This window comes from Nomascus leucogenys, chromosome 14, assembly GCF_006542625.1.
Source record: "Nomascus leucogenys isolate Asia chromosome 14, Asia_NLE_v1, whole genome shotgun sequence".
NCBI classification, from domain to species: Eukaryota; Metazoa; Chordata; class Mammalia; order Primates; family Hylobatidae; genus Nomascus; species Nomascus leucogenys.
Window position 1 is genome coordinate 75,476,026 of NC_044394.1, and position 23,617 is coordinate 75,499,642.

The following is a 23,617-nucleotide window of genomic DNA, read 5'->3' on the forward strand; positions in this document are numbered from 1 at the left end:
ATCGGCCTTTTCAGATTTTCTATTTCATCAGGATTCAGTCTTGGAAAGCTGTGTTTTTATAGGAACTTATTCATTTCTTCTATGTGATGCTATCTGTTGGCATGTAATTGTTGATAACATTGTCTTATAATCCTTTTTATTTCTGTGGCATTGCTTGCAAGATCCCTTCTTTCCTTTCTAATTTGAGTTATTCCAGTCTTCTTTCTCCCTTCATCTAGCTAGCGGTTTGTCAATTTTGTTGATACTTTCAAAGACCCAAATCACAGCCAGGCTGTTGATTTTGATTTTGATCTCTCTTCCTTTTTAATGTAAGCATCTACAGCTACAAACTTCCCTCTTAACACTGCATCCTATAAATTTTGGTATGATGTATTTTTTTGTTTCAAGGTATTTGCCAATTTCCCTTGGGATTTCTTCTTTGACCCAATGGTTGCTGTAGAGTGAGTTTTTAAATTTTCACATACTTGTGGATTTTATAGTTATCCTTCCTTGGTTTGAGGTTTCACTTCATTGTGATCAGAAATTTTGTAATGATGTCAATCTTTGAAAATTTATTAAGACTTGTTTTGTGGCCAAACACATAGTTTATCTGGAGAATGTTCCATGTACACTTGAGAAGAATGCATCATCTGCTGTTTTTGGGTAGAGTGTTCTGTGTATGTCTGACAGATCGAGTTAATTTATTATGTTGTTCAAGCCCTCCATTTCCTTATATTCTGTCTGGTTATTCTATCTATTTCTGAAAGTGGGGTATTGAGGTTTCCTAGTATTATTATGTTACTATTTCTTCAATTCTGTCAATGTTTGCTTCATATTATTTTAGAAGTCTGATGTTTTAGGACATAAATATTTCTCATTTATATCTTCTTGGTGAATTTACTTTTATCATTTATGTAGTATCCTTCTTTGTCTCTTGTAACAGTTTTTGACATAAAGTATATTTTGTCTTATATTATTATTACTACTATTCTTTTCTGGAGACCATTGACAAGGATTGTCTTTTTCCATCCTTTCATTTTCAGCTGATACATGTCTTTAGATCTAAAATGAGTCCCTTGTAGACAGCATACAGTTGGGTGCTGGCTGTTTAAATTCAATCAGCCACTCTAGTTAGTTTTTTGATTTCATCCATTTGCATTTAAAGTAATTACTGATAAAGGAAGGACATACTTTTTTTTTTTTTTTTTTTTGAGACAAAGTTTCGCTCTTGTTGCCCATGCTGGAGCGCAATGGCACGATCTCACCTCCTGGGTTCAAGCAATTCTCCCGCCTCAGCCTCCGGAGTAGCTGGGATTACAGGCACCCGCCACCATGCCTGGCTAATTTTTGTATTTTTAGTAGGGATGGGGTTTCACCATGTTGACCAGGCTGGTCTTGAACTTCTGACCTCAGATGATCCACCTGCCTCAGCCTCCCAAAGTACTGGGATTACAGGCATGAGGCACCGCACCCAGCCAGGAAGGACATACTATTACCATTTTATTAATTTTTTCTGTATGTTTTGTAGCTTTTTTGTCCCTCCTTTCCTCTTACTGCCTTTGGGTTTCACTGATTTTTGTGTGTGTTACACGCTTAGATTCCCTTTTCATTTGCTTTTGTGTATAGTCTATAAGTATTTTCTTTGCAACCAATTACATAAAACATCTTAAAGTTATAACTATTTTACATCAATAATGTCAACTAAATATAATAACTCTGCACCATCATGGCTCCACATTCCCACTTTATGTTACTGATGTCACTAATTCTATCTTTTTTTTTTGAGATGGAGTCTCACCCTGTTGCCCAGGCTGGAGTGCAATGGCACGATATCAGCTCACTGCAACCTCCGCCTCCCAGGTTCGAGAAATTCTCCTGCCTCAGCCTCAAAAGTAGCTGGGATTACAGGCACGTACGACCATGCCTGGCTAATTTTTATACTTTTAGTAAAGATGAGGTTTCACCATGTTGGCCAGGCTGGTCTCAAATTCCTGACATCAGGTGATCCACCTACCTTAGCCTCCTAAAGTGCTGGGATTACAGGCGTGAGCCACCGCACCCGGCCACAAATTACATCTTTTTATGTTGTATTAACCCCTAACATAGACTTACAATTTTTTTTTTTAATACTTTTGTCTGTTACATTCTATGCAAGAATTAAAAATCAACTTATATACCAGGATTACAATAATATAGGCTACTTACTATATTTGTCCATTTATTTGCCTTTAACACAGAATGTTATACTTTTATATGGCTTCATGTTGCTGTGTAGTGTGCTTTCATTTCAACCTGAAGGACTCTCTTTAGTGTTTTTTATAGGGCAGGTGTAATTGGTTACTGAACTCCCTCAACTACTGTTTATCTGAGAAAGTGTTAAGGACGGTTTAGCTGGATATAGTACTCTTGGTTAACAGTTTTTTTTATTTTTTATTTTTTTTATTTTTTTTGCACTTTGAATGTATCATCCCACTGCCTGTTGGCCTGCAAGGTTTCTGCTGAGAAATCTACTGAAATTCTTATAGAACTCCCTTGAACGTGACCAGCTGCTTTTCTCTTGTCAATTTAAAGATTCTCTTTGTAATTTACTTTTGACAATTTGATTATAATATATCTTAGAGGGGGTGTCTTTGGAATTGTCCTTTCTGGAGTTCCTTGAGCTTCTTGAATTTGTATGCCCATTTCTTTCCTCAAAAAAAGGAAAGTTTGGGACGTTTTCAGCCATTATTTCTACAAATAAGCTCTCTCCCCCTTCTCCTTCTCTCTTCTCATTCCAAGACTTACATTACACGTATAGTGGTTCACTTGATGATCTCCCATAAGTCCCTTAGACTGTCGTTACTTTTCTTCATTTTTTTCTCTTTGCTCCTCTGACATAATTTTATTATTTCCTTAGAACTTTTTGTAGACACGGGGTCTCACTATGTTGACCAGGCTGGTCTTGAACAACTGGCTTCAAGTGACCCTCCTGCCTTGGCCTCCCAAAGCACTGAGATTACAGGTGTAAGCCACTATGCCCAGCCTCTGACTCAATTTTAGATTATCTGTCTTCAAGTGTGTTGATGTCTTCTGCGTAATCAAGTCTGCTGTTGACTTTTATAGTTCAGATATTGTATTTTTCAGCTCCAGAATTTATTTGGTTCTTTCTTATAATTTGTATCTTCTAGTTTATACTGTCACTTTGTTCTTGCATCATTTTCCTGACTTTGCTTAGTTTTTTGTGTTCTCTTTCAGTTTTTAAATTATTGGTTACAGTTTTTAAATCATATATCACAAGGTTCAGAGATCTGCATTTCTTTAGGGTCAGTTTCTGAAGCTTTGTTTTCTTCTTTGATTTGATCAATGTCACTGTTCCTTTGTATGCCTTCTGTTCCTTTTTTAACGGGTATTTGGGCATTTGAAAAAACAGAAAACAAACACCTTTCTGAGTCTTTACAACTGGCTTCATACAGGGAAACACATTCATGAATCAGCCCAGTTAGAGGTTTTGGGACCATCCAAATTTTTCTGAGACACATGTCTTCTCTGGGCTTCTATGTGTGTTTCTGACAGTCTTGATTTCCCTAGCAACTTATTGCTGTTTCCTATCAGAAACCCATAATCACTGTGTCCCTCAGACCTCTTTCAGCAGAAGTGCAGATCTCCGCAGCTCTTACGTGCTGCAGCAATCACTTCTGTTTCCTGCTGCTTCCAAACTATGCTACTATTCCCTTCGGCACTGTGAGTGAGATGAGATGCAAACCAGTCCTGTGGGCAGACATTGGATAAGCCAAAATATTGAACATGCAGTCCATTGTTTTGTTTCTGTCCCAAGGGAGAAGGTAGGGGACAGGAAATTTCCTCCTGGTTGCACTGCACTATACTGGCAGGGGAACATACATGCAAAATGCCACAAACTTTTCCACTCCTTTTGAAGGAGTCCCTTCTTTTTAACGTTTTAGACTGAGTGCTGCAGCTTCTCAACTGATCTCTACAATTCTCACTAACATGTCCTTGTCATTATATTGAAATTAACTTGGTGTTTCCATGGAGGAATAAGGGCCTCAAACTTCCTACTCCAACATGTTGATGACATTAGTCCTATAGCCAAATTTTACAATCATTAGTTGTAACACATAGTACCTTCCACTTCAGGTTGTACTGAATTTTTCTATCTCAATTTCTTTGATAATATTCCACCCTTATGTTACTGAATCACACAAGAAAATCAGTCTTATAACGTATACCCAGTATATCAAATTTACTCGTCAATGGCTTCAGGTGTTTTTAAATATTAAATCCATACTTAAGTTATATCAAATATACAAAAAAAAAACTGTCAGAAGTTTCCAAAGGTAATTTCTGAAGAGATTACTTTGCTAAAATATTTTGAGTTATACTAGTATTCTTAGAATAAATATAATGCTTGCCCAAGTGGTTAATAGAGTCCTATCACAAAAAAAAAGATTTTAAGATAAGGTTACATTATTTAAAATTACAAATTTTACATCTTCCTAAAGAGATGTGAATACCTGCTTGTGATGGCCACAAGTATTTAATTAGTTAATCTGGTACTACTTACTCTTCTATTATTATATTTAAAAGCTTATTTATACACCTTAAAATTGTTCTACCTTTATTAATATATAGTAATTAAGTTAAAAACAATATTTTAACTGAAAGGATCTAGGCTTAACAGAAACTGTAAATCCTGAACATGTCAACAGACAACTTTTTATTTACAGATGTTACAATGAATCCTGAGAAATACATGTGCTAAATATTATTCTCTTGTGTTATTAGACTAATATAAAAACGCAATATTACATGATCCCAATTCCATTATTTTTCTTCAGACGGGGTCTTACTCTGTTGCCCAGGCTGGAGTACAGTGGTACAATCACAACTCACTGCAGCCTCGACCTCCCCAGGTTCAGGTGATCCTACCACCTCAGCCTCCCAGGGAACTGGGGTTATAGGCACGTGCCACCACGCCTGGCTAATTTTTGTATTTCTTGTAGAGATGGGGTGTCACCATGTTGCCGAAGCTGATCTCAAACCCCTAGGCTAAAGCGATCCTCCCGCTTCAACCCCCCAAAGTGCAAGGATTACAGGTATGAGCCACTGTGCCCAGCCCTCATCTAGTTCTAACTAATAAAATTTCTCTGCAGAACTTTAATACTGCAGGCCTTCCTAACTGGCAGTTACTTCTAAAATAAGGCTAGATTTAGGGAAATAATTGATGTAGGTACTAAGAGACAAAATTCTAAGCAAAGGTGTATTTGTGTCCTATTGCTGCCATAACAAATACCACAAACTTAACATTTAAACAACACAAATTCATTATTTTACACTTCTGTAGGTTCAGAAGTCTAAAATGGGTCTCAGCCAGCCAAAATCAACATATATACAGAGCTGTGTTCCTTTCTGGAGGCTAAGGGAGGATCCATTTCCTTGCTTATTCAAGTTGCATGTAGAATCCAGTTTGCTGCAGTTAGAGCACTGAGATTTGTATGTCCTTTGTGACTGTCAGCTGAGGGCAATTCCCAGCTTCTAGAATATATCTGATGGCCAGGCACAGTGTCTCACACCTGTAATCCCAGCATTTTGGGAGGCTGAGGTGGGCGGATAACGAGGTCGAGAGATCGAGACTATCCTGGCCAACATGGTGAAACCCCGTCTCTACTAAAAATACAAAAATTAGCTGGGCGTGGTGGTGCAAACCTGTAGTCTCAGCTACTTGGGAGACTGAGGCAGGAGAATCGCTTGAACCCGGGATGCGGAGGCTGCAGTGAGCCAAGATGGCACCACTGCACTCCAGCCTGGCAACAGAGCAAAACTCCGTCTCAAAAAGAAAGAAAAAAGATTATCTGAATTCCATGTCTCATGGCCCTCTTTCTCTATCTTCAAAAGTCAGCAAGAGGGGGTTGAGTCTCTGACCTACTCTTCTGAATCCTTCTGGTTTAAAAAGTTTATGTGATTACCAGGACCACCCACATAATCCTGGATAATCTCCCTATTTTAAGGTCAGCTGATTAGCAACTTTAATTCCCTTTTACCATGTGCTATGGTTTGAACATTTGTTTCCTCCAAAAGTCATGTTGAAACTTAATTCCCAATATGGGAGTATTGATAAGTGGGGCCTTTAAGAAGTGACTGGGTCTAGGAACAGTGGCCCACATCTGTAATGACAACACTTTGGGAGGCCAAGGCAGGAGGAATGCTTGAAGCTAAGAGTTCAAGATCACCCTGTGCAAGGAAGCCAGGTCTGATCTCTACAAAAATTTTTTTAAAAATTAGCTGGGCAAGGTGGTGTATACCTGCAGTCCCTACTCAAAGGGATGAGGCAGGAAGACTACTTGAGGCTAGGAGTTTGGAGGCTGCAGTAAGCAATGACTGGGCCACTGCACTCCAGCCTAGGTGACACAAGGAGACCCCATCTCTAAAACAAAAGCTTTTTAAAAAAGAGGTGACTGGGTTATGAGGGATGCCCTCATGAAAGTATTAATTCATCCAAGCGTTAATGGATTAATGGATTATCATGAGAAGTGGACTGGTGGCTTTGTAACAGGGAGAGAGACCTTAGATAGCACACTCAGCCCCCTAGCCATGTGATACCCTGCATCACCTCTGGACTCTGCAGGAGACCAGGAAGAACGGCCTCATCAGAGGCAGCCCCTCAGATTTGTTTCCTGTTTTTTTCTTTTGAAACAGAGTCTTGCTCTGTTGCCCAGGCTGGAGTGCAGTGGCGCAATCTTGGCTCACTGCAACCTCCACCTCCCAGATTCAAGCGTTTCTCCTGCCTCAGCCTCCCAAGTAGCTGAGATTACAGGCACGTGCCACAATGCCCATCTATTTTTTGTATTTTTAGTAGAGACAGGGTTGCACCATGTTGCCCAGGCTGGTCTTAAACTCCTGACCTCAGGTGATCTGCCCACCTCGAACTCCCAAAGTGATGGGATTACAGGCGTGAGCCACTGTGCCTGGCCCTGGCTTTTCCTTTTTTAATCTTCATATATTCTGAATCACATATTTCAAATTAAAAAACAAACCTTTACACACTTCTCCTGAATATCATTTCTCTGGGAAGCAAATTTGAGTTGTGGTTTTTTACCATCCATTCCAGATTCTTCATGTTTCACTTTGCTAAGATGATGATCCGAAATCCAGTCCATGAAGTCAGTTAAAAGTTCATAAACTTGCCCATTAAGTGGTACCTATATGTCAAAAATTAAATCATTTATTTCAGTTCACAACTTCATAAAACTTCAAAGACAAGCCTTAAATTTGGTAAGTAATAAGAATAATTTGACTAAAGTAATTCACTAAAATGTGTTAAGGACAGAGCTTCTCCAAACAAACAAAAGAATTCCAAATCAAACCTCCCTAACTTGCCTGGCGCAGTGGCTCAAGCCTGTAATCCCAGCACTTTGGGAGGCTGAGGTGGGTGGATCACCTGAAGTACCCCAGGAGTTTGAGACCAGCCTGGCCAACATGGCGAAACCTGTCTTTACTAAAAATATAAAAATTAGCTGGGGATGGTGGCGCATGCCTATAATTCCAGCTACTTGGAAGGCTGAGGCAGGAGAATCACTTGAACCCAGGAGGTGGAGGCTGCGGTGAGCCGTGATCGCACCACTGCACACCAGTCTGGGCAAAAGAGCAAGACTCCATCTCAAAAAAAAAAAATCAAAAACCTCTCCAACTAGTATTAAAAACATGTTAAATGACAACTGAGAGAAGGCAAGAAAAGTCATAATCAGGAAGTTGAAATAACTGTACCTTATTACTAAAAGAAAACTTTTCATAAAAATTATTTAACCAAGTTTGATAAGATGGAAAAAAAGTAAAATTAGCCTTAACTTAAGAGCATGAACCACCACAATTAAAAGACTCTAAAAAAAATTAAAGCTTTCCAGAGCTAAAGAATTTCCACCATGAAACTTATCTTTTTCTTCTCACAAAAATTGTTACTTTGTCTTTCCAGTATATCATTCAATACACATATGAACATTTTTTTCCCTAGAAAATCTTGTCCTCTCACAGCCTACCAAAATGAAAAGTAAAATAACAAAGTAATTTATAAATTTAATTAGACTAAGTATTATTACAAAACACATTTCTAATTTAATTCAATTTTTTTAAATAAGAAACCACTACACATATCCACCTTAAGCAGGGAACTATGTTAAATTTATTTATTTTTTTAATCTGCAGGCCAGGTGTGGTGGCTCACGCCTATAATCCCAGCACTTTGGGAGGCAGAGGCAGGTGGATCACCAGAGGTCAAGAGATTGAAACCAGCCTAGCCAACATGGTGAAACGCTGTCTCTACTAAAAATACAAAAATTAGCCAGGCATGGTGGTGGGCACCTGTAATCCCATCTCTTCGGGAGGCTTGAACCCAGAAGGCAAAGGTTGTAGTGAGCCAAGGTTGCGCCACTGCACTCCAGCCTGGGTGACAGAGTGAGACCCCATCTCAAAAAAAAATAAAATTAAAAATATTAATAAATTAAAAAATAAAAAAATAAAAAAATTCAAAGACAGAGAAATAGTAAAGCAAATTAATAAAAAGGCAACATTAAGCCGATGGCAATCCACAAAATCAGAATGACTAAAGACAAAATGATAAATAGTAGCATTACCACATTATTCTGAAGAGCAATTTTTCACTTTCTCAATTTTTTCAAATAGAAACTAACTCCCTTTAGATGAAAACTTCAATTATCTTCAGTCCCTGAATATAAAATCTGTACCTTTTCAATTTACTCCAATTTTCTCAATGTATAAAGAACTAGAAAATTTATCAAAATATCAAAATGATCAAAGCCCATAATGAGAAACTACTACACACCCATTGGAAGGGTCAAAATGAACAAAATCGAAAACACCAAATGTTGACAAGGTTGTGGAGCAACCAAAACTTTGATACACTGTTAATGGGAGTATAAAACAGTACAACCAATTTGGAAAACTGTCAGTTTCTTAAAAACATACATCTACCTTTATCTACCTTATGACCCAGAAATTGTAGTCCTGGTATGTATCCAAAAGAAATGAAAACATACATCCATAAAAACCCTGTACATCAATATTCGTAGCAGCTTTATTTATTGCAGACAAAAACTAGAAAAAGCCCAGGTGTCTATTAACAGAAGAATGAAGGAACAAACTCTGATACTGTCATACAATGAAATACTATTGAGCAATAGTAAGGAACAAACTACTGATACACTCATAATTATGCTGAGAAAAGCCTTACACAAAAAAGTACACACAATACAATTCCACTGACCAAATGTCTCAAACAGGCAAAACTAATTTCTGCAAAACTTCCGGCAGAAAAGAATGACCAGGAAAGGGCATTAGAGAACTCACTAGGATAGTGGAAAGTTCTATATTTTAGGATAGTGGAAATATTCTGTATTTGGTTGTAGACAACATGAAATATTTATCAAAATTAATCCAACTTTACACTAAAGGATTTCTGCATTATCTTACCATATGTAATTTATATCTCAAATTTTAAAAATTCTTAGGGAAAAAAAGATACATGGAAATCCATTCAGGGATGGGTTGTAGTCCTCACTGAAATATAATAACAAATGCTTGTGGAGTGTCAAAACATACTAAGCAATAAAGCCATTAATGATGTGTCAATGATACTCTACCTGAAACACTGCTGAAATATAATAGTTTTGTTTTTGCAAATGAAAGTATATTTTAAATATTCTTGAGATACTTCCCTATTAAAAAATTATTATGGTGAATCCCTTCCATAGCAAACATTCCAAAAAGAATGTTTGCTAAATCAAAGAGAAAAGATTAAATCACAAGAGAAATCTTCCTGGCTTTCCATTGGAGAAATTTTCTTTCTTTTTTTTTTTTTGAGACGGAGTCTCACTCTGTCGCCCAGGCTGAAGTGCAGTGGCACAATCTTGGCTCACTGCAACCTCCGCCTCCCAGGTTCCAGCAATTCTCCTGCCTCAGCCTCCCGAGTAGCTGGGACTACAGGCATGTGCCACCATGCCTGGCTAGTTTTTTGTATTTTTAGTAGAAACGGGGTTTCACCATGTTGGCCAGGATGGTCTCGAGCTCCTGACCTTGTGATCCGCCCACCTCGGCCTCCCAAAGTGCTGGGATTACAAGTGTGAGCCACCACGCCCAGCAGAGAAATTTTCAATCATATCAAATCATAATTCAAACTTACCTTGTAAGTTTTTGAAACTGGTGCTTTTTCTTATTTTAAACTTTTCATTTCATGAACAGCATGGGAACTTCCTTTCAATCTCTGTATTGTGATAAACTTGTACTTCCTCTACAACAGTATATATGCATGAATTAAAGGACAATTGTATCAAAATGAGTAAACTCAAAGGCAATCATCTAAAAACATACTTGTGTCTGTAGAGAAGAACAGGCAACTTACCTGTAAATTATCTAAACGAGCTTGAACTCTTTCAGCCTGAATGTCTATCTTCCTGTTTTCTTCACTTGCTTCATTTAACTAAAGGGTAGAAAAAGTTAGATATTTCAATATAAACCTTCAACTGGTTTCATACTAAGGGTTTCTCAATCTACTATCTAATCTGGTCGATATTACTAACCAATGTAACAAAATAGAGACAGCATTCATGATTAACTTAGATCACAACTGAAGTTGTCATTTTTCCCTAAAATATTAATGGTTTGTAAGATCATTTACTTCACTTTATGAAAAATGTACAAGACTCCAGATGTCTTAAAAGCATATACATATATTTTAGTGGAAAATGTTTTTATTAATAAGTACATTGTTACTTGAACTATAACATATATAAAGAAAAGTACAAAATCCTAAGTATGCAGTACAATGAGCTGTAACTGGGATTGCATTACTGGGATTATGTGTGTATATGTGTCTGTGTATATACTGACATGTATATATATATGGAAGAACTGACATCTTTACAATATTGAGTCTTCCTATCCATGAACGTATCTTCAATTTATTTAGGTTTTATTTTCTTTTAATAATGTTTTGTAGTTTTCAAGTAGAGATGTCTTGCACATCTCTCTTTAGATTTATTCCTAGGTATCCAATTTTTTTTATTATATTATTTATGGTATCTTACAATAAAATTTGTGATATATATACACCATAAATAGAATACTATGTGGCCATAGTAAAGAATGAAATCATGTCTTTTGCAGCTACATGGATGGAGCTGGAGGTCATTAATCCTAAGTGAAATAACTTAGAAACAGAAAATTAAATACTATATGTTCTCATTTATAAGTCAAAGATAAACAATGGGTACACACATATGGACATAAAGATGGAAATAACAGACACTAGGGACTCCAAAAGGGAAGTGGGGAGAGGGGTAGGGGTTGAAAATTAACCTACTGGGTACAATGTTCACTATTTGAGTGAAGAGTACATTTTAGAAGCCCAGACCTCACTGTTACACAATATGTCCATGTAACAAAGCTGCACATGTACCCTCTGAATCTAAAATAATTTTCTTAAAAAATGAAAAGTGGCTTTTTTAAAAAATAAAAAAACTAACAAACCATGAGCTAGACTAAGAAAAAAGAAGAGGCTGAGAGCAGTAGCTCACACCTGTAATCCCAGCACTTTGGGAGGGTGAGGCAGGAGGATCACTTGAGCCCAGTTCAAGACCAGCCTCAGCAACACAATAAGACCTCATCTCTACAACAAAATTAAAAAAATTAACTAGAGGTGGTGGTGCATGCCTGCAGTCCCAGCTACTAAGGAGGCTGAAGCAGAAGGGTGGTTTAAGCCCTGGAGGTTAAGGCTACAGTAAGCCATGGTCATGTCACTGCACTTCAGCCTGGGAGACAGAGGGAGACAGTCCAAAAAAAAAAAAGGAGAGAAAGAAAGAAAAGGGAGAGAAGAAATAGTAGCAAAGAGCAAAGGAAGGAAGGGAAGGAAATAGAAAAGGAAGGTGGGGGCGGAGGGGAGGAAGGGAGGAAGGGAAGAAGGAAAGAAGAAAAAAAAAAGAAAAGAAAAAAGGAGAAAAGATCCAAATAGATAAAATCAGAAAAATCGGAAACAAAAAGGGAGACATTACAAGCGGTAACACAGAAATACAAGGATCACTAGAGACCACAGAGATCATTATGAAACAACTATATGCCAACAAACTGGAAAACCTAGAGGAAATGGATAAACTCCTAGGCACATATAACCTACCAAGATTGAACCACGAAGAAGCAGAAAACTAGAACAGACCAATCATAAGTAACAAGATTGAATTGTAGTAGAAAGTTTCCCAACAAAGAAAAGCCTGAACTAAATGGCTTCACTGCTGAACTGTACTTTTAAATTCACTAAATGGCTTCACTGCTGAATTACAACTTTTAAAGAACAAATACCAATTCTTCTCAAACTATCCCAAAAAACTGAAGGGTAGAGAATTCTTCCAAACTCATTGTACAAAGCTAGCACTACTATGATACCAAAACCAAACCAAGACACAACAAGAAAACTCCAGGCCAATATTCCTGATGAACATAGATGCAAAAATCCTCAACAAAATGTTAGCAAACCAAATTCAACAACACACCAAAAAGATAATATACCATAACCAAGTGAGATTTATCCCAGGGACACAGGAAGGCTCAAATATGCAAATAAAAAAATGTGATAATCACATTTTAACAGAATGAAGAGTATAACAGAATGAAGTATAAAAACCTTACGATCATTTCAATAGACACAGAAAAAGTATTTGATAAAATTCAACAACATCTCTTTACAGTAAAAAACTCTCAAAAAATTAGGTACAGAAGGAATGTACTTCAACACACTAAAAGCTATATATAACAAACCCACAATTAACATCATACTGAACAGGGAAAGGCTGAAGATTTTTCCTCTAAGAACTAGAACAAGACAAGGATGCTCATTCTCACCACTCTTGTTGAACATGGTACTAGAAGTACTAGCCAGAGTAATTAAGTAAGAGAAAGAAGTAAAAGACATCCAAATTGGAAATAACAGGCTGGGTGTGGTAACTCATGCCTATTACCCCAGCAATATGGGAGGCCGAGGCAGGCGGATCACCTGAGGCCAGGAGTTCAAGACCAGCCTGGCCAACACAGCAAAACCCCGTCTCTACTAAAAGTACAAAAATTGGCCAGATGTGGTGGCACATGCCTGTAATCCCAGCTACTCGGGAGGCTGAGGCAGGAAAATTGCGTGAACCCAGGAGGTGGAGGTTGCAGTGAGCAGATATCGTGCAGCTGCACTCCAGCCTGGGCAACAGAGCGAGACTCCATCACAAACAAACAAACAAACAAAAAATTAGAAATGAGTCAAATTGTCCTCTTTGGATGACATGATCTTCAATGCAAAGAAACCAAAAGACTCCACCAAAAATTTCTCAGAACTGATAAATTCGGTAAAGTTGAAGGACACAAAATCAACATACAAAAATCAGTAGCATTTCCAAACACTAACAACAAACCAATCGAAAAAGAAAGAAAGAAATCTATCCTGTTTACAATGGCTACAAAAATAAAATAAAATACCTGGGAATAAATTTAACCAAGGAAGTGAAAGATTTCCACGATGAAAACTGTAAAACACTGATGAAGGAAACTGAAGATCACACACACACACAAAAAGAAGACATTTCATGTTCATGGACTGGAACAATTAATACTGTCAAAATCACCAAAGTCATCTAGAGATTCAACATAATGTTTATTAAAATACCAACAACATTCTTCACAGAAATAGAAAAAAATTCTAAAATGTGTATGAAATCATGAAAGACCCCAAATAAGTGAAAGCAATCCTGTGTGAAAACAACAAAGCTGGAAGCATCACACTATTTAAACTCAAAATATACTACAAAACTACAGTAACCAGAACAGCAGAGTACTGGCATAAAAACAGACACATAGACTAATGGAGCAGCATAGAGAACTCAGAAATAAATCCACATATTTACAGCCAACTGATTTTCTACAAAGGTGCCAACATTAATAAGGGAGATGACAGTCTCCTCAACAAATTGTGCAGGAAATGGATATCCATATGCCTAAGAATAAAACTAGACCCCCATCTCCTATCACAGACAAAAATCAACCCAAAATGGATTAAAGACTTTGAAATGGCCGGGCACGGTGGCTCATGCCTGTAATCCCAGCACTTTGGGAAGCCGAGGTGGGCGCATCACAAGGTCAGGAGATCGAGACCATCCTGGCTAACACGGTGAAACCCTGTCTCTACTAAAAATACAAAAAATTAGCCGGGCGTGGTGGCGGGTGCCTGTAGTCCCAGCTACTCGGGAGGCTGAGGCAGGAGAATGGCGTGAGCCCGGAAGGCGGAGCTTGCAGTGAGCTGGGACCGTGCCACTGCACTCCAGCCTGGGCGACAGAGCAAGACTCCGTCTCAAAAAAAAAAAAAAAAAAAAAAAAAAGACTTTGAAATATAAGACCCAAAACTATGAAACTACTAGAGGAAAAAACAGGAAATAGTTCAGGACACTCACCTGGGCAAAGATATTATGGATAAGACCTCAAAAGCACAAGCAACAAAAGCAAAAACAGACAAATGAGATTGGAAACAATAAAAAGAATAATGATACAACCTGCAGAATAGGAGAAAATATATGCAAACTATTCATCCAACTAGAGTGAAAATCCAGATAATACAAGGAACTCAACAGCAAAAAAATAATAATCCAAATAAAAAATGGGTAAATAATCTGACTAGATATTTCTCAAACAAAGGCACACAAACAGCCAACAGGTATATGAAAAAATGCTCTATATCACTAATCATCAGGTTAATGCAAATCGAAACCATGATCAGGTATCAATCTCATCCCAGTAAGAATGGCTATGAAAAAGACAAAAAGTAATAAACGTTGGTGAGGATGTGGAGAAGGGAAACTCTTTTACGTTGTTGGTGGGGATATAAATTAGGACAGCGATTACAAAAGAACAGTTTCAGGTTCCCAAAAAAAACAAAAAACACAACTACCATATGATCCTGCAATACCACTTCTGGGTATACATTCACAGGAAAGAAAATCAGTATATTGAAGAGATATCTGCACTCCCATGTTTACTGCAGCAGTATTTGCAACAGCCAAAGTATGGAAAGTAGCCAACCTGTGTGTCCATCAACAGATAAATTTATAAAGAAAATGTGGGCCGGGCGCGGTGGCTCATGCCTGTAATCCCAGCACTTTGGGAGGCCGAGGCGGGCGGATCACGAGGTCAGGAGATTTAGACTATCCTGGCTAACAGGGTGAAACCCCGTCTCTACTAAAAATACAAAAAAATTAGCCGGGCGTGGTGGCAGGTGCCTGTAGTCCCAGCTACTCTGGAGGCTGAGGTGGGAGAATGGCGTGAACCCGGGAGGCAGAGCTTGCAGTGAGCCGAGGTTGTGCCACTGCACTCCAGCCTAGGGGACAGAGTGAGACTCTGTCTCAAAAAAAAAAAAAAAAGAAAATGTGGTTATATTTTCTTTATACATACACAATGAAATACTATTCAGCTATGAAAAAGAACAAAATCTTGTCATTTGCAGCAACATGGACGAGCCTGAAAGACCTTATGTTAAGTGAAATAAGCCAAGCACAGAATGATAAATACCATATGTTCTTACTCATGTGGAAGCTAAAAAACAAGTTGATCTCACAGAAGTACAGAACATAATATTGGTTACTAGAGGTTGGGATGGCTGTGGAAAGGAAGGAATGTGGAGAAGTTGGTTAACAGACACAAAATTAGAACTGGATAGGAGAGGCCGGGTGCAGTGGCTCAGGCCTGTAATCCAAGCACTTTGGGAGGCCGAGGCAGGTGGATCACTTGAAGCCAGGCGTTTGAGACCACCCTGGCCAACATGGTGAAACCCCATCTCTACTAAAGATACAAAAATCAGCCAGGTGTGGTGGTGGGCGCCTTTAATCCCAGATACTCGGGAGGCTGAGGCAGGAGAATCGCTTGAGTCCAGGAGGCAGAGGTTGCAGTGAGCTGAGATCATGCCACTGCACTCCTGTCTGGGCAACAGAATAAGACTCATCTCAAAAAAACAAAACAAAACAAAACAAAGCAAAAAGAAGAACTAGATAGGAGGAATAAGTTCTAGCTTTATAGCACTACAGGGTAACTACAATCAACAATTTATGGTATATTTTCACATAGATAAAGAGAGGATTTTCAATATTTCCAACACAGAGAGATGATAAATGTTTGAGCCGATGGATTTGCTAATTACTCTGATCATTACATACTACTGTATCAAATATCACTGTACCCCATAATTATGCATAATTATGTCAATTAAAAATAATTTTAAAACCCCATTCAATGGAGTTCTTAAATTCAATTGATGTATTTTTTAGTTTTCAAATTTCAATTTCTTTCCACACTTATTATACAGGCAAAAATGTACCTATGCTAGGAATTCTCTAATGAAGTTGTCAATCTATTTTTCTACTTTCTTGAACATATTAATCATTGTTTTAAAGTCATTGCCTGTTAAATTCCAATATCTGGATCACTCGCAAGTATGCTTATACTCTGGGGGTTTTTTTTCTTCATTCTCAGTTATGCAATTCTGTCTTTTGACATGCTTATTAATTTCGTATAGAATGAAAGACATATTTTCCTCTGCTAGGCATTTAAACTGAGGAGTAAGCACCTTAATCTGATCAGGAACTGTGCTTAATCAAGGCCAGGTTTCAGTTTAGGAAAGTTCTGTCTCCCTCTAATTCACCCAGTCCCAAGGCACAACGCTGCTCCTTTCAACTGAGATCTTGGGGTGTTCACTGGGACTATCTCCCCGTGATGAGGCTTGAACATTAATCCTTGCCTCCTCAGCTTGGCTAGACTTAATGGGAAATGCTTTTAAATTATTAGAAAATATATATCCAGTGTTAGCATAAATTACTGTGTAAGTCAGTCACAGAAATAACATATCTTTTTCTTCAGCAATTTCAAAGTACATGTTATTCACCTAGCCAGGAGCTGGCTAAATATGCCCACTGCTTGTTTTTATAAATACAGTCGTTTTGGAACACAGCCACGTTCATTCACTTATTGCTTATGGCTGCTTTTGCATTACGATGGCAGAGCTGGGTCACTGAGAGACGACACGGCCTACAAAGCCCAAAATACTTACTATCTAGTCCTTAACAGAAAAAGTACGCTGACCTCTGATCTAATCTTAACACAGAAACCATAAAAAAGCATTCTGCCAAATTTTTTCAGTTTGTACACATTAGCTCATAAATCCAATTATCAATAGGTCCAAATATTTAGTAATCCACATATCCACCCCAATTACCACACACTCATGCAACCACATACAAAATTATTAAGGATTACAGAAACCTAAGAGATAGGCATGGGCAACAGTTTATCTATGCTAGGAATTTTTAAAATCCTCACAAGAGAGTGGTAGAATGAGACTGTAATGAGAAAAAGCGGTCTCTCCATGGATAAAGTGGGATTCCAAACAGACAACAGGCCATCAAATTCATAGTGCAATAGTAACAGCCATAAATGAAATGAGGAAAGCCAAAGAATTAGATCAGGTGAGAAACAGGGTACCTATGTATCACTGCCAAGGAGGAGGATCACAACAAGTAGAGATTAATGGGAAACAAAAGCAGAAACAGAAAAGGACAGCTGGCAAAGGAACTCTAGGACAGTCTGTGGCTTAAGTTACGTTTCATAATCCGTACAGATTCCCAGTCCAATGCTTTCATTTTCAAAGTGACGGGGTTTACTCCAATTTCCACTCCAACATCTACTCCCCACACAATCTAATATATACATAATCATTCTCTTGTCTCTAACATACTCCTTTACTTTCACATCTTTCTGCCAAAAACTGGCAGATGGAAGGAAAAAAATAGACATAACTCACAAAACTATTTATGTTATGCAACTCTGGTATTACATATTAATCTAAATTACAATTTTTTTTTTTTTTTTTTTTTTTTTTTTTGAGAGAGAGTCTCGCTCTGTCGCCCAGGCTGGAGTGCAGTGGCACAATCTCGGCTCACTGCAAGCTCCGCCTCCTGGGTTCACGACATTCTCCTGCCTCAGCCTCCCGAGTAGCTGGGACTACAGGCGCCCGCCATCACACCTGGCTAATTTTTTTTTGTATTTTTAGTAGAGACTTCAGCAGTTATTATCTGAAAATTACTTAAGCCATACTTTTTGCCATAAAGTACCATTTAAGATGTACAAATAATGAATTTTATTCTATCTTTAAGCAGATTTTAATGAGACAATGTAAAATCCAGTTTAAATGGAAAGATACATATCATCGTGGCTTTAGACCACATCAGTGATTAAATAACAAAGAGAAATCAAAGTCCTTTCCTGAAATGTGACACAAAGACTTTCTCATAAATGCCACAAGCCACTTTTAAGCATCTTTGGAATACTAACACTGGAAAAGTCAGTTTACATGTCATTTTGTCAAATTTTTGGTCAAAATTTTTAAAGTTTTTTAATTCATAACTTTAATGCTTTAGGAAAGCATAGAAATCTGTAAAAAGTCTTTTAAAAAACACTTGCATTAACTTAAGAATTTATTCTAAAATCATGACGAAGGCATCAACTGTCTCGGCTGAAAAGTTACAACACACTTTACATCAGTTTATATTACATAGATTTCCAAATAAGCCAATTTGAAATATTTAGTGTAAACATATATAATCCATGGTTCAAGACTGAACTGATACATTTGGAGTAGGTTTATTTCAGGTATCTGGCTTTGTGGCCGAGTGGAATGGTGATGGTATACCATCACTCATTACCCGCACAACATCCCTCCCCTCTTTTGACTGGTGGTTGAACAGTTACTTGCTTTAGGATACCCAATTTCCAAATCCCCATATAACAGGGAATAAACCTGTCTTTCCTCTCTAAATAAAATGAGGTAATTTCACCACAAAGAACACAGATGGGTGGAAGACAGTCAATATTCATAATTGCAATATACAAAATTTTGTGTTCTACCTGGATTCTTTGTAGTTCCATATTGAGTAGGCCAATAAGAACATCCTCTTTTCTTTAGCAATTTGCCTAACATTTGATACAAGCCATTTCCAAATACGTTTTCAGTGTGTATCAAACTTGAGAAACTAGGAGCTCTGGAAATCATGTGGCAGTTTGAATTTACTGCCTTTGAATTGTCTTCCTTACTTTAGACTAGAATGAACCCGAAGCATAAGTAATGAATTTTTTGAATGTCAGTGGCTCTTAGGAATTGTCATTTTATTTCTGCTACAAAATTTACCAGAAAAAGGTACTGCAACAATCTTGTATAAAGCAAATCTTTAAAGAACATGGTATAGACTTTCTAAAAATATTCATACTTTATCACAATAACTACACGGAAAAATTCAATTTCTATCATCAGAACCAAGCTGCAGTTTCTGAGGTAGTAGAGACAGATGACAGAAAAATTTAAAACAAAACCTCTAAAGGAAATAGTCAACTTGTTTAAAATGTAAAAATTAATTGAATACCTATGAAAGGGCATAGGAAGCTAGGTATTTTAAGGAAGGTACGCTACTTACAAAGTTAACTTGTAACCACACAGGAGGTGTAAAGATTCTAGAGAAGAGCACTTTGGTTAACTCTATACGTTCTGTGGCTCTACCCATTCATAAACGAGTCTCTATGCATAAATGAGTACACCAATAGTTAACATTAACAAATCTATTTCAAATCTAAAATAAAATTATCCAAGTTGTGGTCCCTTTATTCAAATGGTAAGTATATCCATGCAGGAAGTCCAAATATCTTAAAAGGAATTAAAATTAAATTGCATATATCATATTCCTTGAATAGTTTGAGAAGCTCTATTGCTTTTAACAAGATTAGTATTATTCCATTTTAATACAAATATGTCAGGAGTACATAAACACAAGTACACCTGAAATACACCAGTGTTTAAACTTTTATTTCACACCATGCAAGGTCAATTATAGCACATTAAAAAGTGACAACAGCTATAAGCTGCAATTTTACATTTGTACATTGGAAACGTCCATTTTCAAAAGCTGAACATAATTATCAAATTGTAATAGCTAAGCTTCAATCCAACTGCTTATACAGATGAAATTTTCTATGAAAAAAATGATTTTATATCTGTCCACATTCTGTGATAGTTATTCTTCGACAAACAGACCCTTTGGGAGAACCAAATGATTCAATCCTTTTCACAGTATCCATGCCATCCTTAACAAACCCAAATACTACATGCTTAAAGTCCAAATCTTCTGCTTTTGTCAGTGTTATAAAAAATTGAGAATTATTGGTATTCTGGCCTTGATTGGCCATGGATAGCAAACCAGGACCAGTATGTTTCACATCAAAATTTTCATCTTCAAATTTGTCTCCATAAATGGACTGTCCACCTGTTCCATCATGTTTGGTGATATCTCCTCCCTGAAAAAAAGATTTATAATAAAAGTTAAAGAAATTTTTCAATTAATAGGAATCCTCAGTAAAATATTAAAATACACACAGAACTCATCACTACAGGATAAATCCTAAAGCCCAGCTTTCCTGAGTATAATCTGAAAACTAAGAAATTCATATTGTTGGAAAGAAGATGAAAAAGGAAAAGGTTTTTCCCATCCCTTAGTCTCTACTAGGTCTCAAGTACTGAAAATTTGATTTTTTTTTTTTTTTTTTTTTAAAGACAGGCTGTCTCACTTTTGTCGCCCAGGATGGAGTGCAGTGGTGCAAACCCAGCTCACTGCAGCCTTGGCCTCCTGGATGCTCCCACTTCAGTTTCCTTGTAGCTGGGACCACAGACGCACACCACCACACCTGGCTAATTTTTGTATTTTTTGTCCAGACGAGATTTTTGCCACATTGCCCAGGCTGGTCTCAAATTCTGGGGCTCGAGCAATCTGCCTGCCTTGGCCTCCTAAAGTGCTGGAATTACAGGTATGAGTCATTGTGCCCAGCCTCAATTATTTTAGGTTGAAAGTTTTAGGCAGGAGCAAGGAATGGGTAGTGATGCCATGTGATTCCATGTGTGGAAAACCTAAATAAATCTTTAACAAAACTACAGGATGAGGTCAAGGAAAAATACTCAAATTTCCCGTTAGTATGGTGCACTCTTCAAGACCTCAATTGTGGTATGTACTTAATAATACCTACTTGGCAAATAAAATCTGGAATTACTCTGTGAAAAATGGAATTCTTGAAACCAAAGCCTTTCTCTCCAGTGCATAGTGCTCTGAAGTTCTCAGCAGTCCGAGGAACAATGTTCGAAAATAATTCCATAGTTATCCGCCCTAGAGGTTCACTGTCCGCACAAACATCGAAAAACACCACAGGATTGGTCTCCTTTGATAATTCTGCTGCCAGTGATACATGTCCTTTCTGGAGTTTCATTAAATTCTGCTGACATTCTTCAAATGTTTTCTTGAAACAATCAGCTACTTCCTTAGTTTTAAATCTCACTGCAAGCTGTTCTACTTTTGCTTCTCCATCTATTAGGGAGGGAAAGGGGAAGCAGTGACCTTAGTATTAAAATAACTGTTATAAGTTGTTTTGTTATAGATTTTAGAAAAGTCCAAAAAATGAAAAGTAGCATTTGAATGTAAAAACTCACCAGCATAATCTGAGGCAGTCCAAACTAAAGCATTATTTGAAACATTTAAGGGCTTTAATTCCATTGTTTTAGTAATAACGTGGTTTGCACACACTTTAAAAACCTGGTCTCTTCTCATTAGGATCCGGTAATAATTCTTCATTGTATGCCAAAGAATCTTTATATCTCCAACACCACGCTCCTTCCACTGACTGACATCCCGATCCCATCTATAAAGTTTGGCTCTCTCTTTAAACAAAATTTCTTCATCTTCTTCTCCAGATTTTACTTCTACCTATAATAGGAGATGAAATTCTCTATAAGCTGCTGCTTATAATAAATTCCATGACAAATTTCAAAGATCCAAATTCTTTTAAGGCATTTTCTTTGTGATGACGAAGAGAATTTGTTAATGTGATAACTGGTTATATATCTTAGGGCTAGGAATATATCTGATTTGGCTGAGGGAGTAAAGACCTGATTTATCATTAAATATTTTCTTTTACATAATATTCATTTTCCCTTTGGAAATTAAATGCTTTTCTTTATAGGACAGAGAGGTTTCAAAAGTGTTTGCTACTGAAGAGAAATATTAGCTACTGACTGAGGTTAAAAAATTACAAAATAATTTTCCTGGAACAATGTTCTTGTCCAAAAAACATACAAGGTTAACATTTATTGAAAGGACTTTGGTGAGTATGAGGTTAATTCTTCCCCAGAATCATGTTATAAAAACAAACATGATATTCTAGAAACATAAGAAAAAATTATTTCTTACCAAAATAATTACATATAGAATTTACAAACCAATATTTGTGTAAAAACTGCAAAAAGATAATTTATACTTGAAGGCTAGACATCTAATACAGCTTCCATTTCAAACTGTAAACATTCTTAAATGCAAACAATGATACCCTGACAGATCAAGCCAGGGTAAGTTTTAAACTTAAAAATGAAAAATAAGTTATTAGTAAAAGGTTAATTCCTTAACATTTACCTCTGGTAGAGACACTATTGGTTCAAAATGGATATCTTCATTATGAACTACTTCTTCATCACTACCATCTTCATCTTCACCAACTTTACTGGCTGACTGGGTTCCGACTGACTGTGTTCCAAACACAGCCGCTCCAGTATTTGCCCACTGGAAATTTTTATCTGATGAATAAATCAGGATATTTAAACACTGGTATCTATTTTTTACATTTTTCATCCCCCTCTTATTTTATCAATCCCTCTAATTCCTGATGATGTAATATGTACGTTAATTTTAAATGTTTAAAATTATATTATTCTAGCAAATTCCTCACACCTGTAATCCCAGCACTTTGGGAAGCCGACGTCACCTGAGGTCAGGGGTTCAAGACCAGCCTGGCCAACATGGTGAAATCCCATCTCTACTAATAATACAAAAATTAGGCTGGGCGCAATGGCTCACGCCTGTAATCCCAGCACTTTGTGAGGCCGAGGTGAGCGCATCCCCTGAGGTCAGGAGTTCCAGACCAGCCTGACCAACATGGAGAAACCCCGTCTCTACTAAAAATACAAAATTAACCAGGCAAGGTGGCACATGCCTGTAATCCCAGCTACTCAGGAGGCTGAGGCAGGAGAATTGCTTGAACCCAGGAGGCGGAGGTTGTGGTGAGCCAAGATGGCGCCATTGCACTCCAGCCTGGGCAACAAGAGTGAAACTCCATCTCAAAAAAAAAAAAAGAAAGAAAGAAAGAAAAGAAAAGCCGGGAGAGGTGGTATGCACCTGTGTCCCAGCTACTTGGGAGGCTGAGGCAGAAGAATAGCTTCAACCTGGGAGGCAGAAGTTGCAGTGAGCCGAGATCACCCCACTGCACTCCAGCCTGGGCAACAGAGCAAGATTCTGTCTTTAAAAAAAAAAGTTGGCGGTGTGTGGTGGTCATGGGCGACTGTGATCCCAGCTACTCAGGAGGCTGAGGCAGGAGAATCGCTTAAACTTGAGAGGCAGAGGTTGCAGTGATCAGATACTGCCTCACTGCACTCCAGCCTCGGTGACAGAGCAAGACTCTGTCTTTTAAAAAAAAAAAAAAA

General features: G+C 37.6%; 1 protein-coding gene and 1 long non-coding RNA gene across 2 annotated transcripts in view; both read right to left on the reverse strand.

Moving 5' to 3' along the window:
- Window positions 1-6,952: 6,952 nt before the first annotated feature.
- On the reverse strand, window positions 6,953-10,916 carry LOC115838338. Its single transcript, XR_004033343.1, has 3 exons — window positions 10,388-10,916; window positions 10,169-10,276; window positions 6,953-7,175 (listed from the first exon to the last, which is right to left on the reverse strand). It is a non-coding gene; the product is annotated as an uncharacterized LOC115838338 (long non-coding RNA).
- Window positions 10,917-18,178: 7,262 nt separating this feature from the next.
- The window catches only part of LOC100593752 (E3 SUMO-protein ligase RanBP2), an 83,163-nt gene continuing 77,724 nt past the window's right edge, over window positions 18,179-23,617 (reverse strand). Inside the window, 4 exon segments of the mRNA XM_030827923.1 lie at window positions 18,179-20,397; window positions 21,121-21,455; window positions 21,578-21,851; window positions 22,554-22,714. Of these exon segments, the coding sequence (XP_030683783.1) occupies window positions 20,092-20,397; window positions 21,121-21,455; window positions 21,578-21,851; window positions 22,554-22,714 (1,076 nt within the window). The 3' untranslated portion in view covers window positions 18,179-20,091.